Genomic DNA, 15,601 nt, shown 5'->3' with positions numbered 1-15,601 from the left:
ACAAATAAAAAGGTCAAAAATTAAATGAAGCTTCCCCATTTTTTGTTTTGTCACCACTATCTAGCTGTGTGACTATGGGCAAGAAACTTCATTTTTGGTCATCTATAAAATTCCCAACTGCTTTATATTCTTCACTGAGTAGTAGTGAGAATTAAATCAGAAAATATAAATGAACATATTTAAGCCCAGTGTAAATATATGGTGACACTATGAGGTAACTGAAGACAGAGGTCCAGACTCGCTCAAACGAAATAGGAGGTCAGAGGCAGAACCTAATGTGAGTGGAAAACTGGCTCATGGCTGTAGCTCAAGACGTGATCTGACAGATACTAGTATCCACACTATACACAAGTAAGCACTTTTTAACCAAAAACTCGATGCAGTAAAAATTACAGAGCAGACTGCCAGGAGGAATTTAAACCCGGGACTAGCTCAGATTTCTTGATTCAAAAATAGCACTCATTTCTAAAGCAAATTTACTATGAATAGAATGCTCAGAAAAGAAAACTTGATTTCCATTAAAACAGCCTAATCAGAGACACCTCAAGGGTCTATTCAGATTCTAGGACACATTGATAGGTTGAGTTGACTAAAAAGTAGTAAAAACTTAGCTACAGTTGAGAGGACAGGAAACCTAGCACCTAGGAGATCTTGTAATTCTTTTCACAACATGCTGACAGTGTTCAGAGAAGTCACTCACATTTCCAATCAGTTTGAACACCTGATCCCCATGTACATTGTACACCGTTACAATGGTGTTGAGTGCAGCATTGCGTACAGCATTGTCACGGTCTCCTATGTGAACAGCTATTTCCTTTAAGGCTTTTCCTGGGGTTGGCTGGCAAACATTCATGCCATAGGACTCAACCAGACATCCCAGCTCTTCCAGGCACTCTGATGGGGGAGAAAGGCTAGATTAATGAAACAACACATATTTGGGATAGAGACTTATCCTTACTAGAGAAATTTCCCTTGGCATATATGAAGGACTTAAATCTGACTCTGGCTCTGCCTAGGATTTTTTGTTTACTGCCTTTTATCAGTTAAAAAATGGTATTTCAGCAAGTGCTCCTGAAAGGAAGAGATGCCTGTGAATCAGATGGCCCCTGTGCACTTGATTTTGTCACCAGGGTGATACTGAGTGGTGCCTGTATCACCTGATACCATGGCTCCACCAGTGTGCAACTCATCACTCTCACAGTCTAAATCAGGAGGTTGGAATCAACTACATAGGCATTGGAGAAATTTATTTGTTCATCTATAAACTATTTCTTCTATAGGCTACTGCCGCAGAGATTCACATCTCAGTTTAAACTATTTGCTTCACCTGCTCTCTGCTTAGAGTTTTTGGATTTGGTTCCTTCCATGATAAAGGGAAACATCTTGCTAGCTGGGTAGACAAGGCACATCCGGTTCAGGATGGCACGAACATCTTTACGAATGACATCCTTTGGTTCTCCAACCTAGTCAACAAGGAAAATAATGATTAAGTGAGGCATTTCCTAAGTAGTAATGATTCTCCCATGCATTACTATGTTTTGAAAGAATAGGGAAATAGGGATGAGTAGGGAAGGTACCATGATATAATCAGTAAAAAAGGGAGAGGAAATAAAAGTATAGAAACTGAGGTCAGCTGGGAACTCAAGCAGTCTCCCAGAGAGAGAACACCACATTACCTTGACAACAAGATAGGGGATGAAGGAAGATGCTTCACTCTCAGTAAGATGATATTCTTCCTCACTTAGCAAGGTGAAGAGCAATTTTAAATATTCTAGTGCTTTCATCAGGACACTTGTATTGGTGTCAAAAAACCTCAGGGTAAGCCACTTTAAGATAAGATCCAGGCAACCAATAACACCTTCTTTTTCACTCTCCAAGTGCTTAAAATAAAAGAAAACAAAACTCCCACAAATAAGAATATACAAAATCTCAATTCTACTAGGCAAGTGTCTCTTAAATTTTATTGGAGCCCAAAAATAAAATGACAGATTTTTAAGCCTTCAATTAAGACCTAAAAAATATACACACGCATTCATTTATTCTACCAAATAATAAAACAGCTCTAAAAAATAGAGAACATAGTATATTCTACTTCCTTTTCAAGTCATGCAAACTTCAGATTATTTCATAGGGCTCAGTATTTTTACATGTCTGAGATACATGTATATTTATCTATTGCAGACTTACATCAACCATAACAGCCAGGGCTTTGTTATGATGCTGAAAGTCTGAGTGAAACATCTCATCTTGTAACCATTTAGCCACACAGCTAGACATTTGAGTCTTCAGTTGCTCAATGTATTCATCCCGTGGGGTAGTAAAATTCCACTTTAGCACCTGGAAAAAACAAACAGTGAAAAGTGGCTACAGGGTGTTCAACTGAAATGAGGTAGAGAGCCTTACATAATGCAGCTGCAGGAACAATTTAATAAAATTATTTCAAAATTCAACAATATTCATTTGTAGTCATACTTCTTGAAGCTTAACAGCTCTGAAAATCTTATAGGAATACACATTTTTGGAATTCTTTGTTTTTGAGACAGAGTCTCACCTGTTGCCCGGGCATGGCAGAGTGCAGTGGCACGATCATAGATCACTGTAGCATTAACCTCCCAGGCTCAAGTGATTCTTCTGCCTCAGCCCCCCAAGTAGCTGGGACTACAGGCATGCACCACTATGCCCAGCTAATTAAAAAAATTTTTTTGTAGAGACAAAGTCTCACTATGTTGTCCAGGCTGGTTCTGAATTCCTGGGCTCAGGCAATCTGCTTGCCTTAGCCTCCCAAATTGTTGGGACGACCGGCATGAGTCACTGTGCCTGGCCTTGCAATTCTTACTAAAGAAAAAAAAATCAATCCTACATATAACTATATAACATGGTGGACACTGCTGCCACATCTTTGATAGAGAGAAAATTTGAAATATCTATCAAAATTATGCATATCGTCATTCTAGGAGTTTAATATAGATACACTCACATATGTGTAACAAAGACCTACATTCAAAGATATTCACAGCAGCACTGTTTGTAATAGTGAAAGACAAGAAACAACCTAAATGTCCAACATATTGGCATAAGGATAAAGAAAGGTATATACATATAACGTGCCAATACAGTGATACACACATATATACACAGATACGAATGATCTTTCAGATATTTCAAACATCATTAAAAGAAAACAGTGAGATACAGAACAAATATGGCATGTCTCCATCTGTATAAAAGGAGGGCTATATAAAAATATACATATGATAGTAGAGGTACAAAATATTTCTGGAGTAATACATTGAAAAAATGAGTACTAATATCCTCCCTGTGGAGGGATACTGGAACAGAGACATGCTTTTCATACCATACTTCGCACTTTCTGTACTGCAAATAATTTTTTAAAAAGATTATGCATTTTGAAAACAAATTTAAGTACCTAATGAAATCAAAGCAACATAAGATAAATGACTGAACTAGCCATTTATACAGTCACAAAATCTGCCTTGTAAGGTCTTGAAAAGAAAGATTAATGAAGAAGCTTATATTATCTAGTTAATTAAAAAAAAAAAACATTCCATTCTTTGATTTTAAAAATGAAGATACCAAAAAAGCTAAGAAATCATTTATTTCTATTTACAGGGAAAAATAGGCAATAACTCTATTCTATAGTTTATTTGTAGGAATTAATGCTCCCATAAACTAAAGAATAATATAATTTATAAGCAAAAGAAACACTTAATTCCTAGATATTTCACAATAACATGGATTTCAGACAGCAAAACTATTCCTGAATAACAATACAAGCAAAAATCTCCTGACGATTCTTAATCCTTCCTTACCTTCAATCCTTTTTCATCTTTCATCCTTTGCTCTTTTCCATTCGGAACAACAATAAAAATAGGCCCAGATTTGTCTTCATCCTCCTTTAAGCTGGTTTTGCTTGGCACCTTCTTCCCTTGTGCACTCTACAACCAAGGTTCAGGGAATACTGATTAGGTTGGCCACCTCTCCTTAAGAATATGATGCTGCTGCCCAGTAAAAGGGCACCATAGAAAACAGAGAAATCTTTCTACATGATATTTCACATGAAAAAAACATGCATCATAGAATCTTGTATATGTTTTTGAACAGGTTCTTTAGAAATTTTTCTGAGAATATTCTTAAATCGGTTAGTTCTTGGACTAGCATGTTATGTAGTTGGAAAAGCTGCTATTACTGATCATTAGTCTAGGTCACAAACTTTTTGTTTACTGGATAATTTTTTTTTTCTTGAAATCTTCAACACTATAGCTTTCCCTATTAATGACATTCTTTTTTTTTTTGAGATGGAGTCTCATTCTGTCACCCAGGCTGCAGTGCAGTGGCGTGATCTCAGCTTACTGCAATCTCCACCTCCTGGGTTCAAGTGATTCTTCTGACTCAGCCTCCTCAGTAGGTGGGACCATAGGCGCCCACCACCACCCCTGGCTAATTTTTGTATTTTTAGTAGAGATGGGGTTTCACCACGTTGTCCGGCTGGTCTCGAGCTCCTGACCTCAAGTGATCCACCCACCTTGGCCATTAGTGACATCTTGAATGGCATTTACACATTTCAAAACACTTAGTTTGAAAGCTTTTCTGTTTCTTTCCGTTGATATTTAAATCTATCTCTATCATAATAGTATAAACTGAAGACCTTTTGAACTTGCTTCTAGAGAAAGTTACAAGAAATGCTTTAAATACTTAAGTCACTAAAGTGGTTTTAAAAAATAATCCGGCTGGGCGCGGTGGCTCAAGCCTGTAATCCCAGCACTTTGGGAGGCCGAGACGGGCGGATCACGAGGTCAGGAGATCAAGACCATCCTGGCTAACACGGTGAAACCCCATCTCTACTAAAAAATACGAAAAAAAACTAGCCGAGCGAGGTGGTGGGCGCCTGTAGTGCCAGCTACTCCGGAGGCTGAGGCAGGAGAACGGCGTGAACCCGGGAGGCGGAGCTGGCAGTGAGCTGAGATCCGGCCACTGCACTCCAGCCTGGGCGACAGAGCGAGACTCCGTCTCAAAAAAAAAAAAAATCCAAGATTTAAAATCTTCATATCAGATAGAAAATAGTAAACAATAGTACACATATTTAAGATAAAATTCAAATTTCATTACTGGAATCATTATTATTATAAATGTAGCATGGCCACTATTTCTAGTTGGCCAGAATTTCTTTCTAGTATAAACACTAAAGTCATTCAGACCAAACAAATATGAGATCATTTATATGAAACTGCTTCGTAAGCGTAAAAAGATTGGAAAAAAAATTATGGCATTAAGAACGGAGTCAAAAATACTGCAAAACACTCGTGATCAAAACTAAAATAAGCACTTGTTAAATTTGGGATGAGGACAGGCAGACAGGAAAAGAACAACATCATTGGATAGTTTAAATTAATTCACTGAGGAGTTAAAGGGCCTGAGCATAGGAAAGAAAAATGGTTAACTATAATATTTAGAAGAATGGCCCTAGAATGTGTACTCCAAAATGGGGGTGTAATAATACATGTACTGGCTAAAAAACATTCTCACTCTATACTTTTTCATCAATTACAGGAAGTAAATTAAATAATTCTCTATTTAGATTTACTATTAGATTTACTACCCATTGCAGTTTTGCAATTTTCCTTTTGTAAGTATTAAATAACACTCTGAATGTTTATTAATCTGAATCTTGATAGAGATAATGACAATTTTCTGTGATTTATAAACTTAATTAAATGAAAAAAATCACCCAGGGGATAAAGTTGAACATTTGAACACACTGCTTTAAATTGTCTAACTCTCCATGAATACTGAAAGAATTGGTGATGCATCAAAATAAATCCCATTGGGACAAATGGTGTTTCCCTGTAGACTAACTGAAACATCTTCTAGTATGATGACAACAGTGCCATATTTGAAGGAAGTTTATTTAACTCCTTTTCTTAAATCCAAATCAGCCTAAAGTGTTTATTATGCCAGAGCTACAAATGCTTGCTTTCTCCTTTTTTTTTCCCCCTGAGTCTTGCTCTGTCACCCAGGCTGGAGTGCAATGGTGAGATCTTGGCTCACTGCAACCTCTACCTCCTGGGTTCAAGCGATTCTCCTGCTTCAACTTCCCGAGTAGCTGGGATTACAGGTATTTGCCACCATGCCCGGCTAATTTTTATATTTTTAGTAGAGACAGGGTTTCGCTATGTTGGCCAGGCTGGTCTTGAACTCCTGACCTCAAGTGATCCGCCTGCCTCGGCCTCCCAAAGTGTTGGGATTACAGGTGGGAGCCACTGTGCCCGGCCCTTTCTTCTTTCAATAAAGTATATCTTTCCCCAAAAATCTACATGAAAGGAAGATGACAGCACCTCTTGACAGCAGGACGTCTCCGTTTTAGGACCTTATTAAAAATGAGCCACAGAAATTTGTATAAATAATTTGATAATATCAATAGCAGTGATGTTCTTTTATATATAATGTGATCCTTCCTAATAGAATGACTCAGTGTATAAAATATATTTAAAAGCAAGTCTGCATCGAAGTATACAGAGTTAACATACCTTTGCTTTAGAGGATAATCCTGGAGCTTTGGCCTTTTTTGGATCAGGTTTGGGTTCTGCACTGCTGGAAATAGAATCTTCAGCAGGTGCTTTGAGAAAAAAAAATATATATACTATAAACTTTAACTAATATTTTATTTTGGACAGGTTAAATATATGATGATGACAAGGAAGCCTGCAGTCTTAAATGTATCAGTTTATAAGATGTTTTCAGTTAGTTTTTCTTTTTTTTTTTAATGAGACAGGATTTTGCTATATCTCCCAGGCTGGAGTATAGTGGTGCCTTCACGGTGCTCACTGCAGCCTTGACCTCCTGGGCTCAGTGAATTCTCCCACCTCAGCCTCCCTAGTAGCTGGGACTACAGGACTGTGCCACCACACCGAGCTAATTTTCTTTGCAGTTTTTGTGGAGACAGGGTTTCACCATGTTCAAACTCCTGGGCTCAAGCAATCCACCCACCTTGGCTTCCCAAAGTGCTGGGATTACAGCCGTGAGCCACTGTGCCTGGCTCAGATTTTTTTTCCTAATAATTTTTCTCCCAAAATCTCTCTTTAAGCATAAGAGGGAAATTAATTCAGAAAATGTATATCTCATTTACCAACATTTAAACTGTAGTTTCATTTGTTTGTTTAGAGACAGGGTTTCTGTCACACAGGCTAGAGTGCAATAGCATGATCAGGGCTCACTGCAGCCTTGACCTCCCTGGCTAAAACAGTCCTCCCACCTCAGCTTCCTGAAGAGCTGGGACTACAGGTATGTACCACCAAGCCCAGCTAATTAAAACAATTTTTTTTTTTTTTAGAGACAGGGTCGCACTATGTTGCCCAAGCTGGTCTTGACCTCCTTGTTCTCTCAAAGTGGTGGAATAACAGGTGTGAGCCACCATGCCCAGCCCAGACTGATACTTTCTTAAGGGTAAGGACATCTTTGATATTCAGTATCTGCTACATAGCAAGATCCCAATAAAAGTTAAAACTGAATATGCACTTTAATAAAGAGTTTTACACATGTAAATTTTTTTTTTTTTTTGGGAGACTGGTTCTGGCTTTGTCACCCAGGCTGGAGTGCAGTGGTGCGATCGTGGCTCATTGAAGCCTCAACCTCCTGGGCTGAAGTGATCCTCCCACCTCAGCCTCCTGGGTAGCTGGGACCACAGGTGTGCGCCACCAAGCCTAGCTAATTTTTGTAATTTTTGTAGAGATGTGGTTTTGCCATGTTGATCAGGCTGTAAAATTTCTAACTTTATAGCATCAACAATTTCTATTCCACTAAATTCAAGAATATTGTTAAGCAGTAAGTCTAAAAATGAATTGGCCACAGGTTATATATTATTGAATTTTATTTATTTTTATTTATTTAGTTTGAGACAGAGTCTTGCTCTGTCCCTCAGCCTGGAGTGCTGTGGCGTGGTCTTGGCTTACTGTAACCTCTGCCTCCTGGATTCAAGTAATTCTCCTGCCTCAGCCTCCTGAGTAGCTGGGATTACAGGTGTGCACCACCACATCCAGCTAATTTTTGCATTTTTAGTAGAGGTGGGGTTTCTCCATGTTGGCCAGGTTGATCTCAAACTCCTGACCTCAAGTGATCCACTGGCCTCGGCCTCCCAAACTGCTGGGATTACAAGCATAAGCCACCCAGCTTATTATGGAATTTTAGTATCAGGATAAAGAAATCAAGAATTTTCCCTTAAAGAAGGTTAATAAAGTAGATTAAGCTAGATTCTCCCAATTCCTCTTCTAATTATAGTATCCAGGAGCAGAAAACAGTTGTGGAAACCTTAAATGTAGGATGCAACACTTCATAAAGGACTATTTTGATGTGCTATTCCAAAACTCCTTTTGGGGTCAGGTGTGGTGGTTCAAGCCTGTAAGTCCAGCACTTTAGGAGACTGAGACAGGAGGATCGCCTGAGGCCAGGAGTTTGAGACCAGCCTGTGCATCACAACAAAACCTCATCTCTATAAAAAGTAAAAAAAAATAGCCAGGTGTGATGGTGCATGCCTGTAGTCCCAGCAACTTGGGAGGATGAGACACAAGGAACACTTGAGCCCAGGAGTTCAAGGTTGCAGTGAGCTATGATCATGCCACTACACTCCCTCCTGGGTGACAGAGCAAGACCCCAACTCTAAAAACAAAACAAAACAAAACAAAAACAAAAAAAACATTTTAGAATTAGAAACCAAATTAGTCACCTTTGTACTCTTAGTACAGTTTCTGGCATAAAATAGGTACTTGACTACTTGACAAGTGTTTGTGAAAGGAAAGTAAGGAGAGAAGGAAGGAGAGCTTGGATCTACGCTGTAAGGAAATGTGATTTAAAAGAGACAAGGCTGAATGTCTTTTTAGAGTTCCTCAGGGCTATTTCCTTCCCCTTTAACCCTCTTAAGATAGAGTTACCTGATGCAGGCTGGAATTTGGCTGGAGCAGACCCTCCCATTGGTTTAGAAGTTGCTTTAGCAAGTGGAGCAGGCTTGGCTGGCATGTTAGCTTTGGCTTTCTCTAGCATGGCCAATACCTGATCTTTAGAAGTTGGCTAGAGAGACAAAATAACATAAAAAGTGAGAGGTCACATAAATGATAAAGTCATACGAAGCTTATGAACAAATCCTCTGTTGAACAAATGACTAAGCTCCTAGTTTTGAAATACCACTGAAGTAAGGGAGGCAGCACATGGTGTCAGAAGTCACACACATTATGAAGTCACACTAAGGTAGGTATCATTCTAGAAGGTCACAGTTTTCACCCCTGTGAAGTCAGCAGATTTTTACTTCTACACTGCTTAATATTTTATTTTTGCTTGTTATGATTTCAAATTAAGACTCACAGGAGGTAATATGGTTTTTTGCTCATATAAATTCATGTTTAATATATATATATATTTTTGAGACGGAGTTTTGCTCGCTGCCCAGGCTGGAGTGCAGTGGCATGATCTCAGCTCAATGCAACCTCTGCCTCCTGGGTTCATGCAATTCTCCTGCCTCAGCCTCCCAAGTAGCTGGGATTACAGGCATGTGCCACCAAACCCGGCTAATTTTTTTGTATTTTTTGTAGAGATGGGGTTTCACCATGTTGGCCAGGCTGGCCTTGAACTCCTGACCTCAGGTGATCCACCTGCCTCGGCCTCCCAAAGTGTTGGGATTACAGGCGTGAGCCACCGTGCCTGGCCCATGTTAAATATATATATATATATATATATATATATTTTTTTTTTTTTTAATTTTTTATTTTTTGAGACGGAGTCTCGCTTTTTTTAATAGCTTTTAACAGCAGTAGCAGCAACAAGAAGTAGTACCTTTAGTTTCCCAGTAGCCTTGGCCATTTTTTCATATCCTAAATGCATCATGAAGAATGGCAAAGCATCTTGGGCCTTCTTTCGCACATCTCCATTTCGATCTTCTAGGCAGGAGTAGAGATGAGGAACACAAAGGATAAGGTCTGTAGGGGTGGAACGAAGAGTAGGTAGTTTCTCAGCCAGCCAGCCCAGAAGCTGCCAAAAGAAATAAAGACTAGTTACACACTTCAAATGAAGACTGTTATCATGTATGATCTCAGGCTTACTGATTTCATTAGTCTCAAGCACTGAATTAGCTTTCACACTATAACTTTCCAATATGAAATCAGTACTTTTCATAATTCAAGAACTGTGCTATATTTAAATAATATATTCAATGATGACAATCATCTTTAACATAAGGACACATTTCTTTGGACTATATTTGGGTATTAAATTATAAAGCTTTAATAGTTCTTAATACATCTTAAAGATGAAAAAGTTTGACTTATCTCCCTTTAGTTCTGAAAAATATTTAGCTAGAAGACCCAAAGCACTTATTGTGATCAGAAGGTTACAAATTTTACCAAGACTTCTATTTTTTGCCTTATGTTGACATTTTTTTCTATATATCCCTAAAATAGTTCATATTTGTATTTTTCATTTTTGAGACAAGGTTTCACTCCCATCACCCAGGCTGGAGGGCAATGGCATAATCTTGGCTCGCAGGCCAGTGGGATTGGCTTTAGTCATGCAGCATAGTTCCTTGGAGATTTATCTGAATTGCTGCATTTACCAGCAATTTGTTCTTAATTGCTAAATAGTATTCCATGTATGGATATACAAGAGATTTGTTTAACCATTCACCTATTGAAAGGTATCTGAACTGTTTCTAGTTTTTGGCTATTATGCAGTAAAATGCTCTACCCTTGAGCTATAATCCCAGTTTTTGGCTACTATGATTGAAGTTGCTATGAATATTTGTACATATTTTTGTATGGACATAAATTTTCATTTTTCTGAAATACATGTCCAAGAGTGCAATTGCTGGCTCATATAGTAACTGCATGTTTAGTTTTATAAGAAAATGCCAAACTGTTTCCTGAAGTGGCTATACCATTTTACATTCCCAGCAGCAATGCATGACTATTTAGGTTTCTCCAGCATTTCACGTTACAATTATTTTTAATTTTAGCAATTCTGATGATTGTATAGTGATATTTCATCATAGTTTTAATTTGCATTTCCCTGGTTGCTAATAACACTGAGCATTTTTTTGTTTTGTTTTTTTCTGAGATGGAGTCTTGCTCTTGTCACCCAGGCTGGAGTGCAATGGCACAATCTCAGCTCACTGCAACTTCCACCTCCCACATGCAAGCAATTCTCCTGCTTCAGCCTCCCAAGTAGCTGGGATTACAGGCGCCCGCCACCACACCTGGCTAATTTTTGTATTTTCAGTAGAGACGGGATTTCTCCATGCTGGCCAGGCTGGTCTCAAACTCCTGACCTGGTGTTCCGTCTGCCTTGGCCTCCTAAAGTGTTGGGATTACAGGCGTGAGCCACCGCACAAGGCCAACACTGAGCATCTTTCATTGGCTTATTTGCCATCTGTGTATCCTCTCCAGTGAAACATCTGTTCGTGTCTTTTGTCCCATTTTCTTTTTTTTTTTTTGAGATGGAGTCTTGCTCTGTCGCCGGGGCTGGAGCGCAGTGGCCGGATCTCAGCTCACTGCAAGCTCCGCCTCCCGGGTTTACGCCATTCTCCTGCCTCAGCCTCCTGTGTAGCTGGGACTACAGGCGCCCGCCACCTCGCCCGGCTAGTTTTTTGTATTTTTTTAGTAGAGACGGGGTTTCACCGTGTTCGCCAGGATGGTCTCGATCTCCTGACCTCGTGATCCGCCCGTCTCGGCCTCCCAAAGTGCTGGGATTACAGGCTTGAGCCACCGCGCCCGGCCTCATTTTCTATTTTTAAAAAAATTTTCCCCTAAAACAGGCTTGGCCATGGATACCCATTTTCTGATTTTTCTGTTGTTGTTACTATTGAGTTTTCTGAGTTCTTTGTATATTCTAGATACCAGTCCGTTATTGGATACTGGCTTACAAATCTTTTCTGTTGTTCTGTAGCTTGTTTTGTTATTTTCATGTGGTTTTTTTGCAGAGTAAAAGTTTTTAATTTTCACGTAGTCCAATTTGTCAACTTGACTTTTATGGATTATGGTTTTGGTTTTAAGTCTAAGAATTCTTTGCCAGCCTTACATCCTGGAGATTTTCTAGTTTGCCCTTAAAAGTTCAATAGTTTTATGTTTTACATTTAAGTCCATAATCTGTTTTGAGACAGTGAGGTTTAGGGTGAGGTTCATTTTTTTGTTTATGGATGTTCAATTGCTCCAGAATCATTTGTTGAAAAGACTATACTTCCTCCATGGAATCAGTTTGTAGCTTTGTAAAAAATTAGTTGATCATATTAGTGTGGGTCTATTTCTGGGTTCTTTCTGTTGTTCCAATGATTTATGTGTCTATCTCCACCCCATTCTCCTACTACCACTATCACAGTGTCTTGATTACATTAGCAACATAGTAAGCTAATTGTAAAGTGATTCCTCCTTTTTTTGTTTGTTTGTTTTTGAGACGGAGTCTTGCTCTGTCACTCAGGCTGGAGTGCAGTGGCGCGATCTTGGCTCACTGCAACCTCTGCCTCCCGGGTTCAAGTGATTCTCCTGCCTCAGCCTCTCAAGTAGCTGGGACTACAGGCTCATGCCACCACGCCCAGCTAATTTTTGTAGTTTTGGTAGAGACGGGGTTTCACCATGTTTGCCAGGATGGTCTCGATCTCTTGACCTCATGATCTGCCTGCCTTGGCCTTCCAAAGTGATGGGATTACAGGCGTGAGCCACCGTGCCTGGCCCTCACCATTAAGTTTCATGTTCTCTGTAGAGGTTGTTATGCAGATGCTTATATCAAGTTGAGGTAATTCTCTTTCATTACTAACTTGCTGAGAGTTTTTAATCATGAACGCATGTTGGATATGTCAAATGCCTTTTTTCCATCAATTGATATAATCACGAATTTTGTTATTCTGTTATGATTACTCTGATGGATTTCTGAATGATTTTTTTTTTTGAGACAGAGTTTTGCTTTTGTTGTCCAGGCTAGAGTGCAATGACGTGATCTCGGCTCACTGCAACCTCTGCCTCCCGGGTTCAAGTGATTCTCCTGTCTCAGCCCCCGGAGTAGCTGGGATTAGAGGCGCCCGCCACCACGCCTGGCTAATTTTTCTATTTTTGGTAGAGACGGGGTTTCATCATGTTGCCAGACTGGTCTCGAACTCCTGACCTCAGGTGATCTACCCACCTTGGCCTCCCAGAGTGCTGGGATTATAGGCGTGAGCCACTGCAACTGGCTTATTATTATTATTATTATTATTTTTTGAGATGAAATCTTGCTCTATTACCCAGGCTGGAGTGCAGTGGCGTGATCTCAGCTCACCGCAACCTCTGCCTCCTGGATTCAAGCGATTCTCCTGCCTCAGCCTCCCAAGTAGCTGGGATTATAGGCCCGCACCACCACACCCAGCTAATTTTTTATATTTTTAGTAGAGATGGGGTTTCACCATGTTGGGCAGGCTGGTCTCCAACTCCTGACCTCAAGTGATCTGCTCGCCTCAGCCTCCCAAAGTGCTGGGATTACAGGCATGAGTCATTGCACCCAGCCTCTATTTTTATGTTTGATTAAAACCTCTGATTTTCATAAGAGCTATTTATGACAAACCCACAGCCAATATTACACTGAATGGGCAAAAGCTGCATGGATTTCCTTTGAAAACCAGCATAAGACAAGGATGCCCTCTCTCACCACTCCTATTCAACATAGTATTGGAAGTCCTAGCCAGGGCAATCAGGCAAGAGAAAGAAATAAGGGTATTCAAATAGGAAGAGAGGAAGTCAAATTATCTCTGTTTGCAGATGAACATGATTGTATATTTGCAAAACCCCATCCTCTCAGCCCAAGAACTCCTTAAGCCGATAAGCAACTTCTCAGGATACAAAATCAATGTGCAAAAATTACAAGCATTCCTATACACCAATAATGGACAGAAAGCCAAATCATGAGCAAATTCCCATTCACAACTGCTACAAAGAGAATAAAATACCTAGGAATACCTCTTCAAGGAGAACTGCAAACCACTAATCAACAAAATAAGAGAGGACACAAATTGAAGAACATTCCATGCTCATGGATAGGAATAATCAGTCTCATGAAAATGGCCATATTGTCCAAAGTAATTTATAGATTCAACGCTATTCCCATCAAGCTACCATTGACTCTCTTCACAGAATTAGAAAAAAACTACTTTAAATTTCATAAGGAACCAAAAAAGAGCCTGTATAGCCAAAACAATCCTAAGTAAAAAGAACAACGCTGGAGGCATCATGCTACCTGACTTCAAACTATACTACAAGGCTACAGTAACAAAAACAGCATGATACTGGTACCAAAACAGATATATAGACCAATGGAACACAACAGAGGCCTCAGAAGTAACAGCACACATCTACAACCATCTGATCTCTGACAAACCTAACAAAAACAAGCAATGGGGAAAGGATTCACTATTTAAAAAATGGTATTGGGAAAACTGGCTAGCCATATGCAGAAAACTGAAACTGGACCCCTTCCTTACACCTTATACAAAAATTAACTCAAGATGGATTAAAGATTTAAACCTAAGACTTCAAATCATAAAAACCCTAGAAGAAAACCTAGAATACCATTCAGGACATAGGCATGGGCAAAGACTTCATGACTAAAACACCAAAAGCAATGGCAACAAAAGCCAAAATTGACAAATGGAATCTAATTAAACTAAACAGTTCCTGCACAGCAAAAGAAACTATCATCAGAGTGAACAGGCAACCTACAGAATGAGAGAAAATTTTTGCAATCTATCCATCTGACAAAGGGCTAATATCCAGAATCTACAAGGAACTTAAACAAATTTACAAGAAAAAAACAAACAACCCCATCAAAAAGTGGGCGAAGGATATGAACAGAAATTTTCAAAAGAAGACATTTATGTGGCCAACAAACATATGAAAAAAAGATCATCACTGGTCATTAGAGAAATGCAAATCAAAACACAATGAGATACCATCTCATGCCAGTTAGAATGGCGATCATTAAAAAGTCAGGAAACAACAGATGCTGGAGAGGATGTGGAGAAATAGGAACCACTTTTACACTGTTGGTTGGAGTGTAAATTAGTTCAACCATTGTGGAAGACCATTGTGGCAATTCCTCAAGGATCCAGAACTAGAAATACCATCTGACCCAGTAATCCCATTACTGGGTAATACCCAAAGGATTATAAATCATTCTACTATAAAGACACATGCATATGTATGTTTACTGCAGCACTATTCACAATAGCAAAGACTCGGAACCAACCCAAATGCCCATCATGTTAGACTGGATAAAGAAAATATGGCACATATACACCATGGAATACTATGCAACCATAAAAAAAGATTGAGTTCATGTCCTTTGCAGGGACATGGATGAAGCTGGAAACCATCATTCTCAGCAAACTAACATAGGAACAGAAAACCAAACACTGCAATTTCTCACTCGTAAGTGGGAGTTGAACAATGAGAACATATGGGCACAGGGAGGGGAACATCACACACTGGGGCCTGTCGGGGGTTGGGGGGGCAAGGGGAGGGACAGCATTAGGAGAAATACCTAATGAAGATGACGGATTGATGGATGCAGCAAACCACCATGGCAC

At 39.4% G+C, this 15,601-nt stretch overlaps 1 protein-coding gene and 1 non-coding gene across 10 annotated transcripts in view; both read right to left on the bottom strand.

Annotated features, from left to right (window-relative positions):
• The window catches only part of CKAP5 (cytoskeleton associated protein 5), a 101,093-nt gene that overhangs the window by 18,271 nt on the left and 67,221 nt on the right, over window positions 1–15,601 (bottom strand). For all 9 annotated transcript variants that reach the window (XM_077962954.1, XM_077962957.1, XM_077962956.1 and 6 more), the window contains exons 25-32: window positions 9,838–10,032; window positions 8,943–9,078; window positions 6,546–6,634; window positions 3,831–3,956; window positions 2,188–2,337; window positions 1,677–1,880; window positions 1,328–1,463; window positions 701–894 (exon numbers count right to left, since the gene is read on the bottom strand). In XM_077962954.1, coding sequence (XP_077819080.1) covers window positions 701–894; window positions 1,328–1,463; window positions 1,677–1,880; window positions 2,188–2,337; window positions 3,831–3,956; window positions 6,546–6,634; window positions 8,943–9,078; window positions 9,838–10,032 — 1,230 coding nt within the window. The remainder of the gene's footprint in view (window positions 1–700; window positions 895–1,327; window positions 1,464–1,676; window positions 1,881–2,187; window positions 2,338–3,830; window positions 3,957–6,545; window positions 6,635–8,942; window positions 9,079–9,837; window positions 10,033–15,601) is intronic.
• On the bottom strand, window positions 1,090–1,200 carry LOC114672542 (small nucleolar RNA SNORD67). The gene has a single exon (XR_003722949.1). It is a non-coding gene; the product is annotated as a small nucleolar RNA SNORD67 (small nucleolar RNA).

The sequence above is a fragment of the Macaca mulatta genome, chromosome 14, assembly GCF_049350105.2.
Source record: "Macaca mulatta isolate MMU2019108-1 chromosome 14, T2T-MMU8v2.0, whole genome shotgun sequence".
In the NCBI taxonomy this organism is placed as follows: Eukaryota; Metazoa; Chordata; class Mammalia; order Primates; family Cercopithecidae; genus Macaca; species Macaca mulatta.
Note: the sequence above shows the minus strand (reverse complement) of the source record. Positions and strands in the feature narration are given on the sequence as shown.